We start from the raw sequence: 22,053 nt of genomic DNA, 5'->3' as shown, positions 1-22,053 counted from the left end.
CTGTGCTTGTGCATTTACTAGGCTTGTAGGAAGCTTTGCTTTTAAAAAACCCAAATGAGGTTCTAAAACTAAAGTACTGGAATAAAACAGAATGGGAAGCAAAATGCACCAGGTTCTTTTTGACTGAGTATTAAATTACTGGAGGCATCGAGATTGAAACTAACACAGTGGAATGATGCCATGGGTTTTACGCTTATATGGGTTTGTGTCATGAGTCAGAGCAGTACATGAAAATTAAAGGCTGAGTCAATGAGCCCAGCACTAGGGGGTCTCACCTTGGCTGTTGACTGTGACTTGGCACTCCACTGTGATGTGCCGTAAACAGAAAAACATGCAAACAGTTCATGCTGGAGGCTTGGGCGTCATTAAGGGAGAATCACTGGACTCCAGAGAGAGAGAAGCAATTGCTAGGAAGTTGGATAGTTAATAGGTTTTACTGCGATCAAGCCATCTTCTATGTCAGAACCAAAAGAAGACAGTACCTGCTATAGGAAGACTGCTGATTTCAGTCCTGCCTCATGCTATAATGGATCATCATTCTCCTTTCTCAAACAGGTTTGTGTCACTGGGAGCATTGAGCATTACCTTGGGTTGTGCTTGGGATACACCAAGCAGTGTTAGTTTATTCAAAATTTTGAGGCAGAAAGGCTATGTAATTTAAGTAGTAATTGAATATTTTCATTAATGCTGACATAAATACGTATTAAAATAATCTTATTAAAATTACTTGAGTTGACATTGTGATAGACCTTCATAAAATGTCTAGCTTGTGGTGACTGCTTCAGGGATATCCTGCAGCCCCCCAAAACATACTTGTTCATGTTCCTCTGTCCTCAGGGTGACTTCATTGGAAAAGTAAGGATGTTTTATGTCAGGGTAGAGCAGGGATGGCAAACTACAGCTCATGGTCCAGATCTGGCCTGCTGCCTGTTTCTGTATGGCCTGTGAGAAAAATAAAAAAAAAGAATGAAATTTTGTGACATGCCACAATTATATAAAATTCAAATTTCAGGGCCCATAAGTAAAATTTTATTGGAACACAGCCACCCCATTTCTTTAGCTTTTGCATGCTACAACAGCAGAGCTGAGTATTTAGGACAAAGAAGGTATGGCCCACAAAACCTCAGCTATTTATTTACACTCTGGCCTTCTACAGAAAAAGTGACCCCTGATCTAGATAAATCCTGGCTGATGGTTATAAATCATTATATGAAATGTGCATAATGCAAACTATAGGGTTGTGTAATTTAAAACTTTGACTTCAGCTACTGTTTATCATAGTTCTAAAATGCAATTTTTGGAGCAAATCCAGTTTCCATGAGTTATGTAGGGTGTGGCTTTGGCATCAGAAGACCAGAGGTGTAATCTTACGAGCTCCATTATCCCCTCTAGTGGATTACTGTACGGTTTACTTACAAAGTTTCAAAATACTGAACAGCTTTTTTATAATTATTAATTAATTAATTATTGGCTGTGTTGGGTCTTTGTTGCTGCACGCGGGCTTTCTTGAGTTGCTGCGAGCAGGGGCTACCCTTCGTTGCGGTGCGCGGGCTTCTCACTGCGGTGGCTTCTCTTGTTGCGGAGCACGGGCTCTAGGCGAGCGGGCTCAGTAGTTGTGGCACGTGGGCTGAGTAGTTGTGGCTCGCAGGCTCCAGAGCGCAGGCTCAGTAGTTATGGCGCACAGGCATAGTTGCTCCGCGGCAGGTGGGATCTTCCCGGACCAGGGCTCGAACCCGTGTCCCCTGCATTGGCAGGTAGATTCTTAACCTCTGCGACACCAGGGAAATCCCCTGAACGGCTTCTTTGCCCGTCTTATCCCAGGGATCAGAGGTCGGATGTCTCCTACACCTGGGCAGATACTGACAGGTCCTGGCAAGGCCTGGGCAAGTCTAGCCACCTCAGGGCGCATTTCTGTTCCCTTTCCTGAAGCTCAGCGAACAGAGACGAGACTAGGCTCCGAGGGACCAGAACGCCCCTATCTCCCAGTAAAGCCATATTCCTGTCACCCTCCCGTATCTCTTCCTCCAGTCCCGCTTCGCCCTCAACGTCGCACAGGTGACCTGAACCATCTAGGGCGCGGAAAGGCGGGGTCAGCCTCGGCAGCCAATCAGGGCTCGGCCCCTAGCCCAGCCAATCGGGCCGGGCCAGTTGGGGCTTAGCCAATCCGGCCGGAAGAGGAAGACCTGGGATAGTGCCTGCGCTTCTCGCTGCCAGCTTTGGGTGGCGCTACGTGGGGTCAGCTGGTGCCGGCCGCGGTCCTTGCTCGCTCGCTTGTTCCCCAGGAAGCCCCTGGTGTGCCGTCCCCGAGGCCATGGGGCGGCAGTGGGGGCCAGCCATGAGGGCGGCCGAGCAGGCGGGCTGCGTGGTGAGCGCCACCCGGGCTGGGCAGCCCGAGGCGGGCTCGTGGAGCTGCAGCGGGGTGATCCTGAGCCGCCGCCTGGGCCTGGTGCTGTGCCACGGGGGCATCTTCACCCCCTTCCTGAGAGCCGGCAGCGGGGCGCTGACCGCGGCCGGCGCCGTCTTCCTGCCCGGCGACAGTTGCGGCGACGACCTGCGCCTGCACGTGCAGTGGGGCCCAACGGCCGCGAGTCCGGCAGGCCGCGCGGAGAGGGGCCGCCCGGGGCTGTGCACGCCCCAGTGCGCCGGCCTGGAGCCCGGCCCGCCCGCCCGGTTCCGCGGACGGCCGCTGCAGCCCCCCCGCCCCGCCGAGCTGCTGCTGCTGTTGAGCTGCCCGGCCTTCCGGGGCCACTTCGCGCGCCTCTTCGGCGGCGAGGCGGCCAAGCAGTGGAGCTTCGCGAGCGCCGCACCGGACGACGAGGTGTCGGAGGAGGAGGAGGAAGACCAGCTGAGAGCGCTGGGCTGGTTCGCTCTGCTGCGCGTGCGGCCGGACCCGGAGAAGGAGGCGGAGGCGGAGGCGGAGGAGCGCGGGCCGGTATTGGCCGTGGCGCCTCTCGGGGCTGTGCCCAAGGGTGAGCCGCTGGTGGCCTGCGGCTCCCCGTTCGGGGCCTTCTGCCCCGACATCTTTCTCAACACGCTCAGCTGCGGCGTCCTCAGCAACTCGGCCGGCCCTCTGCTGCTCACCGACGCGCGCTGCCTGCCAGGCACCGAGGGTGGCGGCGTGTTCGAGGCGCGACCTGCGGGGGCGCTGGTGGCGCTGGTGGCGGCGCCCCTCTGCTGGAAGGCCCGCGAGTGGGTGGGCCTCACGCTGCTCTGCGCCGCCGCCCCTCTCCTCTGCGCCGCCCGAGCGGCCCTCTGCCGCCTGCACCCCGGCGCCGCCGCCCTGGCCGCTTTCCTACCACATGAGATGGGCTCCCCGTGGGGCCTGCCCCTCCGAGACCCCGGACCCCCCTGGGCAGCTGCGGCCGTGCTGGTGGAGTGCGGTTCCGTTTGGGGCTCCGGAGTGGCCGTGGCACCCCGCCTCGTGGTGACCTGTCGGCATGTGGCCCCTCGGGAGGCGGCCAAGGTCCTGGTGCGCTCCACCACCCCCAAGTAAGGCCCACAGGGTTGCCCCCACTCCACTCCCTCACCAGCTGTCATATCTGGATCCCAGGTCTCAGGTCATAATCCTGAGGATTATGGAGGCCTTCTGGTCTCAGGCTCAATGCTTGGTGATGCAGTGTGGTTAGAGACCTGGGACCCTCCCCTCATCCTTGGCACCCAGAACCCCAGAGTAGGGGGTTCTGGACCTCCTGGCAAGGGGTGAATGGGGCTTGGGCAAGATGACAAGCAACTCTGGGGAACTGTGGGGTGGTCCAGCATCCCTGGCTAGGCATCTTTGAGCTCCCCCTCCCAGTCTGAATTCCTTCTGGGCAACTTCTCTGTCTCATCCTTGCACCCACACACCAGAGGCCCTTGAACAGAGTCTTCCTAACCCTGCCCTCTTTCCCCTGAATGCCGTAGTGAAGCCCCAGGGGCCCAGGATGCTACCCTCCTGGGTTAGGAGAGGAGCCTGTTACTCTTACTTGATTTATCTCTTAGATCTTAACCAGAACTTCCCTTCTGGATCAAAATGAACAGATACGTGGTTCCACCTAATTAGAATGTGGGAGTGGGGGCCAGGCAAGTATATTTTGAACAATCATTGAGTGCTCTTGGCAGCCAGGTTGGGACTTCAGACAGTCATTTGTTCCCTCTCTGCAGGGTGAGCACTCTTACCCTCCTTTACTTTGACTTGCTGTGACAGTGGAGACAGCAGCCTTGGCTTCCTGGCTTAGTTTTCTAATACATGTTCTGTTTCTTCTGTAGTCCCAGGTGCTTGACTTAGGCCAAAGCAAACACTTGGTGTTTGCGCCTTGGTGTTAATGCTCCTTGGTGTTAATGCCTGTTGTTCTGTCCCTGGCTCAGCCTCTCAGCCCAGACCTTTCCAAATGCCTCTGTTGAACTCCTGAGGTTAATCCAGCCCGGCTTTGCCATAGAGTCCCCTTTGGCAGCCACCCGGACAGCCATGACTTTATAGGGAAGACTGATGATGAGAATTTTCCTCTGTGTGTGGTCCCCAATTCCTCACCCCTCCACCTACCCCCACATACTCTTGGTTCTAGGGAACGCAACAGGTCTGCTGGAAGCTACCCCTGCAGAGTGTGTAGTAGGAAGCCCCTGTGTAATCTTGGGCAATTTGCTGAATCTGTCTAAGCTGCTTTCCCATGACATGTAAAGTCTTGGAACAGCCTGCCACGTAGTAAGAGTTATAGAAGTGCTGGCATTTATGTAAACAGGGACCCAGAGGGATGAAATCGTATCATGTCTGCCCCCCCACCTGACAGGATTGTTGGTATCAAATGAGGCAGTAAAGGAAAATGCTGAGAATGTTTGCCCTGGCTCCTGCCACTAACTATGTGACCTTGAGAAATTACTCAACCTCTCTGGGCCTCAAATGCACCATCCAAAATGGAGATAATACCAGTGCCTAGTTCATAGGGCAGCTGTGAGGACTAAATGAAATGATGTCCATGGAACATTAACACCAGGCCTGGCCCACAGTGCCCCCTAGGTGTCAGGTGTTTGTGATGATGGTGAGGCACCGGAAGCTTTACACAGCAGTACCCTGCAGTTGGTAGAGCATGTTTGGAAGTTCCACTGTGGATGTGCCCAGAGTTGCATGCTGGTATGTTTCAGGGCTGACACCAAATCTTTTGAGTCCCAAGTTCATGACTTTTACTGTCACTCTCATTATTTTGCTTCCTCCCCGTGCTGAGCGTTTGGAAAGCTAGCCTGTCATTTTGTTTTCCTTGTTCCCAGGAGCGCCGTAATCTGGGGACATGTGGTATTTGCCACCCAGGAGACATCTCCCTATGATATAGCAGTGGTGAGCCTGGAGGAGGATCTAGATGGTGTCCCTGTACCTGTGCCCGCTGAGCATTTCCATGAAGGTAAAGGACAGAGGGGTTCTCTGGTCTGGGGTGAACCTCAGGAAGGAAAGTCAGTGTTGGGCGCTCTAACCCTGCAGATCAGGGGCCAGTCCCACAGGTCAGCTCCCTTCCCCACCCCTGCTGGAGTAATGAGTCAGGCTGGCACCTTGTTACATCCTGGTTACAGTGCTTTGGCCGGAGTTGCTCTTGGAGGCCTCCCTGCTCACGCCCAGCATGCCTAACGTCCTGGGGGGCATGTGGAATTCCCAGCGAAGGGTAAGGCACGCCTTTTTCCTGAGGCCCCACAGCAGTGTAGTGTGTTGAGCCTTGGGGTCTCCTTATAACACTGCAGGCTGGTCTGAGAGATGTGTACTTTTGAGGCTCCAATGGCATGATTTGAGTAAAAGGCTTTGTGATGCTGCCACAGAAGTACCAGAGGTCTCGCTTTGTGGATGTCGTATGCTATAACATAATAACAAGGATTACAAGCTCTCTGCTTTCGCATCTTCTGCCACTTATTAGCCCCGTGTCCTTAGGCAACTTAGTGAACTCTGCCTCAGTTTCCACATCTGTAAAATGGGGATAATGCTCCCTACTCCTGGGCCTTGTGAGGAATGGGTGAGATATTGTCTGTAAAGCACTTGGTGAAGGAAGGTGGTGCCCGCTTTGAGACTTCTTAGTCTCAGGAGGTGGGTGTTAATTTCACAAACATTTATTGAGCCCCTGGCTAGGTGCTGGGAATTCTAAAAAGTGACTACCCAGTCCAGCAGGGGAATGAGGGCTGGAGAACAGCCTGATGCTGAAGAGAAGTGGTTGAGCAGATACAGTGCTGGGAGCTCAGTGGAGGTCCCGGCCTGTTCCTGTGGGGGGCCTGGGGAAAGTTCTCATGGAGGCAAGAGTATCTGAGCAGAAACTCAAAGGGCAGAGAGGGTTTGGAAATTTGGAGTGGCCAGGGAGGGGGTTGGGGAATGTGTGAGTCCTGCCAGACAGAGGAGGCTCCCCAGCTTAACCCTTCTTCCCTCCCTGGCAGGCGAGGCTGTCAGTGTGGTGGGCTTCGGTGTCTTTGGCCAGGCCTGCGGGCCCTCGGTGACCTCAGGCATCCTGTCAGCTGTGGTGCAGGTGGATGACACACCAGTGATGCTTCAGACCACGTGTGCTGTGCATGGTGGCTCCAGTGGGGGACCTCTCTTCTCCACCTGCTCCGGGGACCTCCTGGGTAACCAGCTCCTTGGTCCTCTCCCAGCCTTCCCCTTGCCAGAGCCTCAGTCCCATCCTGGGAGTGCTTGGTTTCCAGCCCTGGGAGCCACCCTCTGTCTGGAAAGATGGTGGGCCTTATGCGCAGAGGTAGTTAGCCAAGGTTTTCAGGCTCTTGTGCTTCTGAGGGTGGAGAGGGACAGAAGCTGAGCTTGGAGGGAAGAGATCTGAGTTCTGGTCGCTTCTCTGCCACTGAGCCACTGCACAACCTTGGGTAAGTCACTTAATGTCATTTGATCTGTGAGACTCAGGAGTTGGATTAGTCCAAGGGTCACAAACTCGAAAGCCTACAGAGGCTGGGCTGTTAAAGTGAATGAATGAGTGAGTGAGTGAGTGAGTGAAGACAGCAGTGAGTGGAGGGCAAGGGGGAACTGGGGTGAACACCACTCAGCTCTAGTACATTGTTGCCTCATTACAAAGATATGTGGGCCTAACGCTGGCTGACTTTCCAATTTTTCACAAGAAGCTGTGAACCTTTTTTTTTTTTTTCAGAATTCCTAACCACACCCCCGTGAGAAACGAATTTACCAGCTAGAGAACAGTGTTTGAGCACGTACAGTTCTTTTTATCTTTAGCCTTAAAGTGTCCAGTCAAAACGCTCTTTTCCAAAGTTTCTTAGATTAGCTCCTTCCCCTTCCCCTTCAGTATAGTTATGTGATTCATTTGAAATAGAGTTAGGTACATTTGTCCTAGTCTGCATTCCATTTTTCTCCCATATACTGGTTGACCTTTTAAAAGATATATACCGATAAGTGGACACAGAAATAAATACAGATGTGTGTATGCATGACTTAGTGTGTGTGTGTGTGTAGATATATGTGACTCCTAGCTCAGTCTGCTGAGAGGGGCTAGAAGCAGTGACATCCATGTGTAATGAACACAGCGAGAGTTCAGATCTTGGTTTCTAAGAGTCATTCTCTAGGGCTGCCTTGTGGTGCTGGAAAGGAGGGAGGGGTAGCAATAACAGCAGCAGCAAAATGATGGCACGTCAGGTGTTGAAAGAACCAGGAGCTGACATGAAGGAGCTCCCGCTGGGACAGCTTCAGCAGCAAAACAAATGGTAGCGGTTTTGGTTTTCAGAAGAATTCCCATTGATGAATGTAGAAGAAATGAGGGAAATAGAAAATCACTATTAGGACACCCCGGCAGGAACTGCTGCCGACAGGATCCATCGATGAATGCCAGAATCAGTAGGCAAAAGTTTAAGTAGAAACAAGACAACTGCGTAATCCTAAAATATTTCGTACTTACCAAGGGGGTGATAGTAAGTCTACAGCGGAGAAACCTGGCAGATACCACCCAAGTAATGAAGGTTAACATCGCAAGCAGTGCTTATAGTCAGCACACATCTCCTGATAGCATGCACTGAAAAGGACACATTGCTTCTATGGTTTTCTTCTCAGTGATGTTTAACCTCAATCTTATCATGAGAAAACATCAGGTAAACCCAAATTGAGGGACATTCTACAGAATAACTGACCTGTACTCTTCAAAGTGTCAAGGCCATGAAAGATAAGGAGAGACCGTGGAAGTGACCCAGATGGGAGGAGACCTAGGAGACATGACAACTAAATGCCATGTGGGATCCTGGATCAGAAAAAGCATTAGTGCAAATACTGGTACATCCAAGTGAGTTCTGTACTTTAGTTAATAGCATTTCACCAAGGTTAATTTCTTGGTTTTGATGAATGCTGTATGGTGACATAAGGAAAAGCTGGGTGAAGGGTATACAGGAATCCTGTACTATTTTGGCAAGACTTCTGTTAAGTCTAAAATTGTCTTCAAAAAATTCATACACATGCACTGAGCAGGCCAAACAAAAGTTCTGTGTGGGTCTGATTCGTTTATTCAGTCACTCAGCTAGTATTTGTTGAGGTCGTCCTTTGCCAGGCACTGTTCCAGGTACTGGGGAGACTGCATGGACAGAACACAGCAGTCCTGCCCTCATGGAGCTGAAAGATAACAGAAGTTGGAGAGAGGGATAACAAAACAAGTGAAACATGGGGTATTAGATACTGATAGTGTTGGGGAGAAAGTAAAGCCAGGAAGGAGGACTGAGGCATGAGGAGCCCGTGTCCATGAATGAAGCCTGGTGCCTCTCACTACGAGGGGGCTTCAGGCAGGTCTAGGGCCTCCAGGCTGGTGGTGAGCCTCCCTCCCCTGTCCCCTGGCTCACACCCTCTTTTCCTCTCTGGCTCCTGAACAGGCATCATCGCCAGCAACACCCGGGACAATAACACGGGGGCCACCTACCCCCACCTGAACTTCAGCATTCCCATCACGGTGCTCCAGCCGGCCCTGCAGCGGTACAGCCAGGCAGGCGACCTGGGCGGCCTCCGCCAGCTGGACCGCGCCCCTGAGCCAGTGAGGGTGGTGTGGCGGCTGCAGCGACCCCTGGCAGAGGCCCCACGGAGCAAGCTCTGAAGCTGTGGCACCCCTCTAGAGAGAAGAGCAACCATCTGATGCCATGGGGAGCGCTGAGGCTGGTGGCCTGAGGACCCTGACACGGCACACCCCAGCCAGGCTGCATCCCCATCACCACCCACCTTGCTCAGCTCTGGAGTCTGGACCAAACTTCTCTTTAGCCCCCACGGATCTCTTACCTGGCAGCCCGTTTTGGGGTGCTTTCTCGAGCCGCCACCTCTCTCTTCCCCCGACACTAGGCTCAGCTCTGTTCTTTCCCCTTCTGGGGAGCGCAGTACAACCGTACAACAGACAGACCTGGTCCTAACAGACAGATGTTACTGGAAGGCAGGCCCAGCCACGGTTCCCTGTCTCCTGAGGGTCACTGGGCGCCTGCAGCGGCGGCTTCCTTGGGGCCTAGGCTCCTCTCTGCTCTCGGTCAGAATGGGGCTGACAGCACTGGGGCTTCCTCAGAAAACCTCAGCAGAGAGGCCCTGCTCTGAAGACCAGAGGCGGAAGGGAAAGAGCATCTTCCTGTCCCGCTGGACCAGCGGTGGCGTCCCCGAAAGCCAGGGCTCCCGGCTCTTCGTATGTCGGGTGCCCTGACCTACAGGGGCACGCTGACACAGTGCCTTAATTTTCCGGCCCATAAAGTGGCTCTCAGGGGTCGGGGGTGGGGACGTGGGGGGGGAGGGGTAGAATGTGTCTAGTTGGGGTTTGGGAATAAACAGGACCTACGAGGGACAGGACCTACTAATACATACCAGCTTCTTTCTTTTCCTTCTTTGTTTTGAGAGTTGAATGGGGAATAGGAAAGCACCAGGCACAGAAATATACCTTTCCATCCTGCCTTTTCAGGGGGGTTTGATCTCACGGGACACTTTTGCGCCAGACTAGTCCTGGTAGCCGGCCGTGGTGCCAGTTAGCACTGGGCGGGGCTTGCAGATCCCAGACGGTGGTGGCCTTGGCCTGGCAGCAACTGTTTACAGGCTGCCTGGATGGACCCAGGCCTGTGCCAGGTCCTGGAATGGATGGGGGTTGGGGAGTTCAAAGGTGAATGAGGCCAAGGCAGGCCCTAGGAACTAAGGCCAACCCTGGGAGTCAGGAACATGCACTGTGTGCCCAGGGCCCTGCCTGTGCAGGCCGTCAAGAAATGATTGTTAAATCACTGACAGGTTGAATGCCATTGGGGAATGACTGGGGGAGAGGGGGCTAATCTAAGCAGAGAGAATTGCTGGGAGTACTTTGTTTCTAACATCTGTTTGCTGAGCACCAGCTCTGGGCAACCACAGAACACCCCTGAGACAGTTGTTCCCCTCTGTGTGCATTAGGAATGGGGCCAGAGGGCAAAGTCAGCTTGAGAGAAATCCTGTAGTGAATTTATGGAGGTGGGGAGGGAGAGCCGAGTTCTGACCTGGCCGCAAGTGGGAAGGGGAGGATTTATTCCAGCATGTGTGGGTACCCAGGAGCTCAGGCTATTCCGGGGAGACTGGTGTGTCACCCCGTTAGTGGAATGAGCAGGGCGTCTCTGTCCTGTTCAGGTGGAAGACCACGTCCAGGGGCCCAGAGCAGGGAGGGTCAGGCAAGAATTCATGCAGCTGAACCCTGAGGGGAGAGTAGGTGTTTACCAGATGGAAACAGGAAACAGGGAGGGTGTCCAGATTGAGGGCAGTGGGAGCTGGGACAAGGAAGTGTGAAACTACATTTGTGTGTCTGGCCATGCTAAGTGGAGAAGGGATTGGAATGGAGGCTGGGGAACCAGTGACAATGGCCCTGGTGACGGGGAAGATGGCCACAGCAGGCCTGGTGGGCATAGAGATCAAGCATGACACAGGAGGTGGACCTGACTGGATGTGGGGCAATGCAGAGAGAGAGAAGGGTCAAATGGTGCTGGGTCTCTAGCCAGGATAGTGATGAGTGGCTGACAAGTTGAGGGACGAGATGTTTCCTTGGGTGTCCGTGGGATCTCAAGTAGAGAGGCACAGCAGGCTGTTAAGTGGATGAGTTAGGATAACGCAATAAAAGGTCCCCTCTCCCCCATCTCAGTGCCTTAAGACAATAGAAGTTTGTTTATTGCTCATGTGAAGTCCAAAGTCATGCACCTGACCAGGAAGTGGGGGATTGTGGCTCCTGTGCAGTTCTGGTTGAGGGACCGAGCTCCTTCCTTCTTGCGGCTCTATCACTGGGTCTGGGACCTCAGATCCTCTGCCAGGTCTTCTGTACCTGGATGGTGGATGGGGGAAAAGAGAGAGGAGAAGACATTGCTGCTGCTTTTTAAAAAAATGATTTTATTTTGAAGCAGTTTTAAACTTACAGAAAAGTAGCAAGAATCCCCACATGCCCTTCCCCCAGACACCCCATACCATTTGTGCCATATGCCCCAGTGATGTTCTCTGTAACAAAGAGACCTCATTTGGGATCATGAGTTCTACCCACTTGCCATGGCTCTCTCCCCTTTGACTTGGAGCAGCTCCTAAGGCTTTCCTTGAGTTTGCTGCCCTTGACCTTCCTGCAGAAAACAGGGCAGTCATTTTGCAGAATGTGCCTTAGCTTGGGTTTGTCCACACTTCCTCATGATTAGATTTGGGATACACATCTTTGGGATATAACCTTAGTGATGTTGCCTTATCATCATGTTCTACTGGGTGGTGCATGATCTTTATTTGTCAGATTATAGATGATAACCTTGAACATTTGAGTAAGACGGTGCCTGCTAGGTTTCTCCACTGTAAAGTTCCTTTTTTTCTTTGTAATTAGTAAGTATTTGTGTGGCAGTATTTGGAGACTATGTACATATCCCTATCCCACTTCCATCTACTATGCTTAGCACCCACTGATGTCCCTTGGCTGAATAACTTTAATGTTTGCCCAATGGAAATTTTTTATTTTCATTTTTCCTCCTACATTTATTCACTGGCTTTCTATTGTAAGTAAAAGCTTTCCCTCCTCTCTGTTTAATTATATCTGTGTGGAATCATGGATTCATAGTTTATTCAATGGATTATAATCTATTGTTATCATTATTTTGATGCTTCAGTTGTCCATATTGGCCAGTGAGAGCTCCTTCAAACTAGCTTCTGTGTTCTTTTGACATCTCCTTATCATTCTTTGAGCACTTCCTTCAAAACAAAATGTTGTAGACTTACTTTGTACTTTCCCTGGAATCAGCCACTTCTCCAGTGTCCTCTTTACTAGAGAACGGTATTTAGAAGCAAAGATCTAGGTACGAGGTGTGCTTCTTACTCTGAGGTGTTGCTGCTCCCAGGCCCTCTCGGTAGACAGACCTTACATCTATATTTATTTCTATCTCTATATGTTGCAAACCATGCCACGCGTTAACACTGACAGTTCCAATTTGATACCACAAGTTCAATACCACAAGGTTCATTCTAGCTCTCCCCTTTTCATATTGGTACTTCCCTCCTGTCAGTGAGAAACACAGCTACATTATCCTCAATATATTAACTTGTTTGCTCCATCCCTTGCATGTGGCTAGTGTTCTGACCCTATCAGGCTGCCCCTGCCGGGTCACCATTACTGCTCCGCACAAGCCTGCCTCATGATTTTTTTGACTTCATTTTTTGACAGAGGTAGAGCCGGAGCCTGCAAGGGGGCTGAGAAGAGACAAGCAGAGGCACAGGAAGAAAACCGGGGAGGCTAAGACCTAGGTCAGCAGGTCAGACACCAGAATCTGTTTTCCTCTCTTTGTGGCCGTACACTAGACTGCATCTCCTGGCCACCCTCACGGTCAGGTGTGTCCGTGAGTTGCAAAGGGCAGAAAGGAGGTGTGCCACTTCCAGGCCTGGCCTATAAGAACCTTCTACCTGGCCTTCTCTGCAGCCTATCCCCTGCCGCTGGTGGGAGTAGAGGCATCCCTTAAAAGAGACCTTTGGGGGCTTCCCTGGTGGCGCAGTGGTTGAGAGTCCGCCTGCCGATGCAGGGGACACAGGTTTGTGCCCCGGTCCGGGAAGATCCCACATGCCACGGAGCGGCTAGGCCCGTGAGCCATGGCCGCTGAGCCTGCACGTCCGGAGCCTGTGCTTGGCAACGGGAGAGGCCACAACAGTGAGAGGCCTGCGTACCGCAAAAAAAAAAAAAAAAAGATCTCGTTGAATCTTTTCTGCAGTGATTCGGGTAGGTGCTAATATTTGCATTAAATAGGTGAAGATGGATTATCTGTCACCAAACTGGCTTGGTCCTACCTCCAGTTTGTAGCTTGCAGCAGTACATTTCTTGACAGATCCGAGTGCTTTCTTCTTCTCCCTGGACTCCCTGCCCAGTTCACCCAATTTCAGGCAGCCCTCCCATTGCCCTGTCTTTTCACCCTCCAACATAACTCAGACCTCACTCTTCAGCTTAAAACCCATCAGTGGCATCCCGTTGCCCTTGGGATCACACGGGCAGTCTTTACCAGGACCTGGAGGCTTGTGCCACCCTGCCACGTTGGGCCACTCTGTCCCCGACCACTTCTGCAATGCCCCTGCTCTCAGCTATTTATCCTGCCTTGGTCTTTGCACACCCAGAGCATACTTGCTTTCTCTCTGCCCAGGGCTAACTTCTCATCCTTGGAGAGAGGCCTTGGCACCCTTCTTTTGCCCCCGGTCTTTCTTACTGCAATTAGTGTTACATATGTTTTATTGTTGTTTAGTATTTTTCCCTAGACTATTACCTGGAGGAAAGCAGAAACCATGCCTGCATTGTTCTACATTTTACAACCCCTCACTCCCACCCCTCACGCCCAGCACAATGCCAGGCGTGGAGTAGGTGCTCAACTGGGTTTGTATTTTTGTTTATATGTGTGAAGGCAGGAGGCTGGTGACCCGTCCGAGATCGCACAGCCAGTGCCGGGGCCCGCGCTCTAAAGGCTGGAAAGGCGTCCGGCAAGGGAGCCGGACCGAACTTTGAGCAGAGTCCGAGGGGCCGGGGCAGCGCGGGCGTCCTTGACAGTAGCGGTCGAGTGCTCACGGTTGGGGCGATTGGCTTCCCGGGCCGGCGGCGCGGGCGGGCCGGAGGCTGCAGTTCCCCGGGGCGCCGCCGGGGGCATAGCCGAGGCTGGAGGGCAGACGCGCCGAGGCTGGAGAGCAGACGCGCCGAGTCACGCCGGCAAGGGAGGGGCCTCGGGCCCGGCGGCGACCACGGGAGCTGCTGACAGGAGCGGGAGCCGGAACGGGAGTCGGAACGGCGGGAGGCCGCTGGCAGGTGAGGAGCGCGTCGGGCGAGCTCTGCGGGACCCCCGCGCCTGCAGGGCCCCAAGAAGCCGAAACAGCGTCCGGGGCCGGGGAGGAGAGGGCGGTCGTCTAGGACAGTGGTCCCGAACCTTTTTGGCACGAGGGACCGGTTTTGTGGAAAAAAACTTTTCCACGGACGCCGGGGGCGGGGTGTGGGTGGGATGGGAACGGTTCAGGCGGTAATGCGAGCGATAGGGGGGATGCAGAGCGGCAGATGAAGCTTTGCTCGCTCGCTCGCCCGCCGCTCACCTCCTGCTGTGCGGCCCGGTTCCTAACAGGCCGAGGGCTGGTATAGGTCCGCGCCCCCAACCCCTGGTCTAGGATGAGGGACTCAGGCCTGCACCAACCCAGGTCCCTCAAAACTCAACGGGGAGCTTTGCTCCCAGTGAGGACGGAGCAAACTCGCCTCCTCCGCGTCCGCTCCCCGCCCCCCGCCCCCCAAATCCCTGCTAAGTCTTCCTAAGTAAGACAAAGCCCCCTGTCACCCCCCCCCAAATCCCGGGAGGGCTCCGAGGGTCGCCGCTGGGCGGTGGAAGTTGCTGCGGGGCGGACGGAAGCCCGTGTCACAGGCAGGAGGAAAGCCTCAGTGTCCAGGAGGAAAATGCCCGGTGTTACCCAGTGCCCATAGGCTCCAGGGTGTACTGGGAGGTCCTGCTTCTCCACGGAGCCCCAGCTTCCGCGGGGGCACTAAGGCCAGAGGTGGCCCAACTAACTCTGATGGGGCCGGAGGTTGGGGGGAAGCCCAGGACTCCTGATCCACCGGGAGCTGCTTTTAGTGCCTGATGTTGGGCACTTTTCTTTCAACAGCACCCACTAAACACACCCTGCCTTTCCCCTCTGATTAGACTCCCTTTGATCCTTGGTTGTACCGTGAGGGTGGGGAGGGGAGAGGTGCTTAGGAGCTGACTGTCCCACCGGAGGACAGGCACAGGGCAGAGGGTCAGACATAGTTTGTGAAGGGGCTTCCAAGTTTGTGAAGGGGCTTCTAGGTGTCCCGGCTCTGCACCTTGTGTTCAAAGGCCAACATGTAAAATATATAAATTATCAAGGAGGCCTGCTTGGGTGTGTGTATGTGCCCCAAGCTTTCAGAGCCCTCCAAGGAAGGCCGTGTGTAACCCTGCATCTGGAAGGTCCATTTCACAGGAGAAGACTGAGGCCCAGCTGGGCGGGGCCTTGCTCGGGACTACCCGGCAGTTAGGGAGGAGCTGGGTAGAGGGGGTGTGCGCCAGGGCCAGCCTGATCTTTGTGTCTGGTGGTGAAAAGAGGAAGCCAGGGTCCAGGCACAGATCATGGGGATGTTAAGGGAACCACAAAGTGCCTGGCTCCCAGGAGACTGTACAAGTTGTGCGGCCTAGGCTTCAGCACCGGAGCCTGTATGACACCCGCATGAGCCCGTCTGCCCAGAAGTGCCCTCTCCTGAGGGCGTGAAAGGACAGCCCTCTTCAGACTTTGAGCCTCTTTCAGAAATCGGTCTTTTTGGGTTTTGTTCACCATGTGTTCCCTGGGGGACTGGCCATGGAGTGCCCACACTCAGCCTGGTCCCTGGGGTCCAGTGAGGGAGGCTGCCCACCCCTCTGCCTTCGCCGGGTTGGAGAGATATATTCATGGTGCTTCAAGTCACACTGTAGGCCCTCTCATCCAGGACGGCCACTCTGGACACGGCTGTGGAAATCTACCTTGGGGGTAACTGGTGAGCGCTCAAAAGCTGGGTGTTTTATTTGTAATCTCTATGAAACAATTCTGGGACGACATCTTTGCTTTGATCAGAGCCCACATGGGTCCGCTGTGTGTCTTCTGAGGCATAACCTCCCCACAGCTTTGGCCTAAATATAACTTCCTTGTTTTTCAGTAGATTCCTAAAAGCCCTTTGTCTGTATTATTAGAGAAGAATCCCCCTGGGATCAGGCTGGGTGTCCTTGGCAGAGAAAACAGGATTTACTGAGAAAATTTGAGTGTAGACCATACTGTGTGTGTGTTGGGGGAGGGGCAAAGGCAAAATTACTTAGGAGTTGCTGGACAGTTAGGAATTGTTTTCTTGGACCTGCTTTTTTTTTTTTTAAATAAATTAATTAATTTATTTTTGGCTGTGTTGTGTCTTCGTTGCTGTGCACAGGCTTCCTCTAGTTGTGGCAAGTGGGGGCTACTCTTCGCAGCAGTGCGCAGGCTTCTCACTGCGGTGGCTTCTCTTGTTGTGGAGCACAGGCTCTAGGCGCGCGGCCTTCAGTAGTTGTGGCATGCAGGCTCAGTAGTTGTGGCTCGCGGGCTGTAGAGCACAGGCTCAGTACTTGTGGTACACGGGCTTAGTTGACCCACGGCATGTGGGATCTTCTGGGACCAGGGCTCGAACCTGTGTCCCCTGCATTGGCAGGCGGATTCTTAACCACTGCACCACCAGGAAAGTCCCCTTGGACCTGCTTTTATGCTAACATTCCTGCATCTGGGAAGATTCAGTTAAGATTCTCTGTGCTCATTCTCTTGCCTTGATGGTCAGTGAAATCAGATGGTAGGTTTGCAGTTCCTCAAAAAGTAAAATCTAGAGTTACCATAGGACCCAGCAATTTCACTCCCAGGTATAAACTTAAGAGAATTTTTTGTTCACACAAAAAGTTGTACACAGATATTCATAGCAGCCTTATTCATATCAGCCAAAAGGTGGAAACAACCCAAATGTCCGTCAACTGACAAATGGATAAACAAAATGTGGTATCTCCATACAATGGAATATTACTCAGCCATAAAAAGGGATGAAATACTGTTATAAGTTACAGCTTGAATGAATCTTGAAAATATTGCACTAAGTGAAAGAAGCCAGACACAAAAGGTATGGAATAGGCAAATCTATAGCGACAGAAAGATTAGTGGTTGTCAGGGCCTGGAGGGAGGAGGGAATGAGGAGTGAATGCTAATGGATGTGGGGTCTTTTGGGGGAGGGGGTGATGAAAATGTTCTGGTATTAGATTGTGGTGATGATTGCACAACTTTATGAGTGTACTAGAAACCACTGAGTTGTACACTCTGAGATAGTGAATTTTATAATATATGAAAAAATATCTCAATTAAAAACATTAGATTGTAGGAAGCCAGCTCTGTCTTTAAAGCTTTATTATTTCATTTAAAAACATTCAAACAGTACAAAAAAGGGGGAGAAAAACTCAAAGAAGAAAGTAAAAATGTCATCTGGCAACCACTATTAGCATTTTGGTTTAGAGTGCAGATCTGGCCAGACCGTTGAGGATTGAACCGGGGCAAGTTACTGAAATTCTTTCCAAAATGAGGAGGAAACCCCACCTGTTCAACGCAAAGACATTGATAAAAGCGCAGTGGATGCTCGCTGTTGTCATCATCACTTGTATGTGTGTATATGTAGCTGGGTGCCTGGGTCTGATGGCCCACAGTGGAGATTAGGCTCTACATGACTTTCTATTATCTGACTTTTTGATGGACAAGCTTTTTTTTTTTTCCTAAGACTTTATGTTTTTAGAGTAGTCTTAGGTTCACAGCAAAATTGAGTGGAAGGCACAGAAATTTCCCATATGCCTCCTGCCCTGACACGTGCATAGCCTCTTCCATTATCGACATCACTCACCAGAGTGGTGTGTTTGTTACTGAGCCTACATTGACATAATCCCCCACAGACCATAGCTTACATTATGTTTCACTCTTGGTCTTGTACAGTCTGTGGGTGCGGATGAATTGTGGACAGACTTTTCATGTAGAAAATCTTCCACTGTAAAATTGAATGTCTCCAGAATATTCCATCGTACGGGTGTGTAATAGTGTGTCCTCTAATCCCCCGTTGGTGGAGGTTTCCATTGATTGATGGAGTCGCCCACTGATTGAGGCTGTTTGCTCAGCACTGCTGCTACATTAGAACATATAATTCAGCATCATCAGTTGCACGCTTGCTTTTTGAGCACCTGCAGGGTGTGTGGCTAGGAGTGCTGGTCCATGGCTTAAGCCGATGATTTAGGTGTCTGGTGAAGTAGGTCATGGCTGAGCAGAGGGGAGTCTAGCTGTCCTCGGGTCCAGGTGAGAATTGGCATTGGAAGAGCCAAGGGAGAGGCGGGTGTCCAAGAGTGTTGGGCAAGGGAGGCTGCCGGGAAGAAGCGGTGGAATGGGCTGGAGCGTCACCAGGCCCCCCGTTCCCCAAGTGGGTGTGTCAGAGGTTAGTGGAGGAGAGAGAACAGATTTCAGGCGAGGCCTCAGTCGGCTTGTGGTGTAAAAGCACCTCCCCTCCCTGGCCCAGCGATGGCAGCCCCTCCTGGGCCTGGGTGTGCCCTCAGGCCCCAGACTCTGCACCGGAACTCGAAAGAGTCAATTCACCTTTACTGAGGGCTGTGCCTAGTTGGGTGAGGCCAGGGTTTGTCCTTTGGGGAAGCCAGTTAATGATCCTGGGGGGGCTGAGGGAGCAGGGGTTCAACTCCTTTGGCTAACCCACTGCCCATCAGGCCTGTGCTGGGCTCACTGGGCTTTCTTCCCTGCGAGGGCCCCAGGGCAGCACGTAGGCCCAGACACTGCCCTAGCATGACAGGCCCTCTGTGTGTGCTGTCCCCTGTCCCCTGCCCTCCTGGCTGCCCCACCTTGTTCCCTGAACCCCTCCCACCCCCTCCCTTCCTGCCACTGGACTTCTTGGCCTAAGCTATTCCCTCTGTGAAGAAGGCCCCTGGCCCCAGCTGCTTTTCAGGGCTCCACCTTGAGCTTCCCTGGGTGGTCCATGGTGGACCCCTCTCCCCAACAAGCTGGGTAGCCTCTCTCAGGCCTGTGCCCCGCCAGCTTGGAAGCAGAGCTCTCTGGGGGTTTCTCTGACCTCTTCGCTGGCTGCTGGCCCCAAGGGCAAGCTGGCACAGAGGGGGCCGTGTTGAAGGGGCAGGTGAAATGCGCCCCTTCCATAGCTTGCCTGCCTGCCTGCCACATTCCCAGGCCCTGCTCAGCTCCTGGTGTCCGCTCCTGTCCCTGGCTGGTCCCCGGGCCCCTCTTGGGTCCTGGCCTAGGTGGCAGATTCAGCCTGATGAACGTTCACGGGGCCAGCTCTGGACCACCTGCTGAGGGCCTGGAACAGTGAAGGTGACACTGCCTGCTGGGGGACTGGTTTTGGTCCCAGCCCTAGCATGCACAAGCCTCAATGCACTGGGGACCATTTAGCCAATGAGAAACAAAGTTAAGTCCCCTCCAATCTCCTGTGCCAGATCTACCCTCCCTCGCCCAGGTTTTCACTTCCCCAGAGGAGAAATTAGACTGTGTGCATTTGAATACCAATGACAACAGTGTCTGGAGGTCCAACCGTAAGCCGCCCCCATAAGTGTGGGAAGATCTGGGGACCATCTTGGGGGTCACCATGTCTTGGAAACCTATTGTGCAAGGACATTTTAGGCTGTCTCCTCCCATTACAGGGGGTAAATGGAGGCCCAGAGAGGGGAGGGGTTGTGCCCCAGACTACACACCTGATGGAGGACAGAGTGGTGACCTTCCAGCTGCCTGCAGTGCTGTCCGAGAGGTGGACTGGAATGTTCTTCCCCATTGAGCTTTTTGACAGCTTGCTGTCTGTCCACTTCCTCCCTCCTTGCCGTGCTCACGTGTGAGTGTGAGCCTGGTGCACACTTGGCCCTCCATCCTCTGCAGGTACTCTCTTCGATTGCAGGTTCCCTTTCCTCGACATCAAGCAGGACCTTGCACCCCCTGCCCCTCTCACTGGAGCCCATGTGATGAGCGCTTCTCCATCCTGTTTCTCACCAGCAGACTTCCCTTTTGGTCCTTAACCAGCACTGTTCCTTCTCCCAGCAGAGATTTCTCCCTGCCCGCTTCCTCCTGGGGGGTGTCACCCACCAGTCGCAGTGTACGTCCTCTGTTCCAGGAATGCTCAGGGGACCACCTGCCCACAGCAGGCCCCTCCTCCCCACCGCACTGTCATGGCCTTAGTCCCATCGCATCCTGTTTTGCAGGCTGATTGTCATAACTGGCTAAGTGATCTCCTCAGACCTGGGGCTGAAGCTGGTGACATGTGAGCTGGGTGGAATCTTGTCTCAGTGTTTGCTTAGTAGTGTGCTTAAATAATTTTGTTTAGTTCTTTTAATGTGGCCTGTGCTTAGCAATTCCCCAGAGGTGTACCCACTGTTTCTGGTTACTGTGCACCTGCCCAGCTTCCCACAGCTACATCATCCATCTGGCCCTTTGAGTCTGAAACCCTGCCTTTACAAGGGCTGAGACCATATCTGTCTGTCTGGCTCTCTGACCACGGCATCCATAGCACAGAACATGTCAAAGAGCAGGAGGTCCATTAATTTATACTGTTGAGTGAACAAATATATTTACGAGTGAAAAAGAGTGCAAAAACAATAATCATGATTGTAGGTGCACAGAATATCTCTGGAAGGATTCATGTAAACTTGGTAACAGTAGATGCCTTGGAGAAGGGAACTGGGTGGTTGAGGGGATGAGATGGAATTAGGATACTCCTTATTCCTTTGGAATTTAATTCAAATTTTACAAAAAATGGAATTTCATAAAAGATGATTACATACTTTTAAAAGATCAAGTCTTGGCATTTGAGGCCATTCTTGATATGGACCCACCTCTGCCTACCCAGCCCTCGAGCCCCCTGAATCTGATGTGGTCTCTCCTCCTACCCCAGCAGCACCTGGTCCGAGATGGGGTCCCAGGTCTCGATGGACGTGGGAGCCGTGCATGTGGTGATCGTGGGCGGGGGCTTTGGCGGCATCGCGGCCGCCAGCCAACTGCAGGTGCTGAACATCCCCTTCGTGCTGGTGGACATGAAGGACTCCTTCCACCACAACGTGGCAGCCCTCCGGGCCTCCGTGGAGAGTGGTAATGGTCTCTTCTCTGGGGCTTTCTTTGTGACCGTGGTCTTGTCACCACTGTGGATCACAGGGTGGTTTTCTCCCTTTAGGGCAAGGTGCCTAAATTCCACCATTAGACAAATTCCGGGGAATCTTAAGGTCCCTGGCCTTAAGCAGCTACCATACCAAGGCCCCAGAAGTCAGAGCGAGAGCTTCTCCGAGGACCTGGGGCCCAGACTGGCGCTTTCGGGGGTAGTGGGTACCCAGGGGCTGTTTAACCAAGGGGCCCCTGTTGGCATGCAGCTCTGGAAATGTTCTGAGTTATTCTGGCCTCCTGTGGGCAGCCCAGTTATACACCGTGACCTCCTCTCTGTCCGTTCCCCAGGGTTTGCCAAAAAGACATTCATTTCCTACTCGGTGACCTTCAAGGAAAACTTCCGGCAGGGCCTGGTGGTTGAGATAGACCTGAAGAATCAGACGGTGCTGCTGGAGGACGGCGAGGTGAACCCATCGGGGGCTGGCCATCCTCAGCTGGCTTCAGGGGGCCCCTGGGATGTGGCTGCTGGTGGGAGGACACCTGGGCCCGTCTCCTTAGGGGCAAGGGCCCCCCATGCCCTCCTGGTGCCTGGCAGATAGCAGATGCCTCCTGAGCAAAGGCTGGGCCCCAGCAGCTACAGCAGAGCGGTGCAGAGCCTTCCCTGCATGCCGGGCACTGTTTTAAGCCTCACGTGATCTCCTTTAACACCCACTGTGACCCTGTGAGGGAGGTGGAGTAGCCTCGGTGCACCCAGAGGTTAAGAGGCTTGCCCAAGACCCCACAGCTGGAGAGACTCAGCCAGGATTTGGACCCAGGCAGCTTTGCCCCAGAGCCCTCACTCTGAAAGCCAGGGTCCCAGCCCAGGGGCCCCCTCACTGTCTGGAATCAAAGGGTAGGCACCACAATCCCACATCGCCCGGGGTGGCAGAGGTTTTCTTCCCGAAGTTTGTGTCCCTCAGCCCTGGGGTAAGCACGGTGCCTGTTGTATC

General features: G+C 53.2%; 2 protein-coding genes across 11 annotated transcripts in view; both read left to right on the top strand.

Annotated features, from left to right (window-relative positions):
• Nucleotides 1-2,180: 2,180 nt before the first annotated feature.
• TYSND1 (trypsin like peroxisomal matrix peptidase 1) lies at nt 2,181-9,673 on the top strand. 2 transcript variants are annotated; one of them, XM_060126535.1, is made up of 4 exons: nt 2,181-3,489; nt 5,239-5,369; nt 6,379-6,564; nt 8,809-9,673. In XM_060126535.1, the coding sequence occupies exons 1-4, from the start codon at nt 2,312-2,314 to the stop codon at nt 9,024-9,026; spliced, it is 1,713 nt and encodes a 570-aa protein (XP_059982518.1). In that variant the 5' UTR covers nt 2,181-2,311; the 3' UTR covers nt 9,027-9,673. The 2 variants fall into 2 exon arrangements, with proteins under 2 accessions (XP_059982518.1, XP_059982519.1); XM_060126536.1 differs by lacking the exon at nt 6,379-6,564.
• A 4,391-nt stretch (nt 9,674-14,064) lies between these two features.
• AIFM2 (apoptosis inducing factor mitochondria associated 2) overlaps nt 14,065-22,053 on the top strand; it is a 136,285-nt gene continuing 128,296 nt past the window's right edge. For 8 of the 9 annotated variants that reach the window (XM_060126493.1, XM_060126492.1, XM_060126489.1 and 5 more), the window contains exons 1-3: nt 14,071-14,204; nt 20,865-21,055; nt 21,413-21,528. In XM_060126493.1, the coding sequence (XP_059982476.1) occupies nt 20,878-21,055; nt 21,413-21,528 (294 nt within the window). In that variant the 5' untranslated portion in view covers nt 14,071-14,204; nt 20,865-20,877. Of the gene's footprint in view, nt 14,205-20,861; nt 21,056-21,412; nt 21,529-22,053 lie in introns of all 9 variants that reach the window. The other variant, XM_060126487.1, reaches the window with a different exon arrangement.

Source organism: Lagenorhynchus albirostris, chromosome 16 (genome assembly GCF_949774975.1).
Source record: "Lagenorhynchus albirostris chromosome 16, mLagAlb1.1, whole genome shotgun sequence".
Classification (NCBI taxonomy): Eukaryota; Metazoa; Chordata; class Mammalia; order Artiodactyla; family Delphinidae; genus Lagenorhynchus; species Lagenorhynchus albirostris.
The sequence above is the reverse complement of the archived record's forward strand: the minus strand, read 5'-3'. Positions and strand labels throughout refer to the sequence as shown.

Bases quoted from the DNA above. Each gene is read 5' to 3' on its own strand.
- TYSND1 (XM_060126535.1), top strand. From the start codon at position 2,312: ATGGGGCGGCAGTGGGGGCCAGCCATGAGGGCGGCCGAGCAGGCGGGC. The intron at 3,490-5,238 runs GTAAGGCCCACA...CCTTGTTCCCAG, and splicing joins GTGCGCTCCACCACCCCCAA to GAGCGCCGTAATCTGGGGAC. The intron at 6,565-8,808 runs GTAACCAGCTCC...GCTCCTGAACAG, and splicing joins CTGCTCCGGGGACCTCCTGG to GCATCATCGCCAGCAACACC.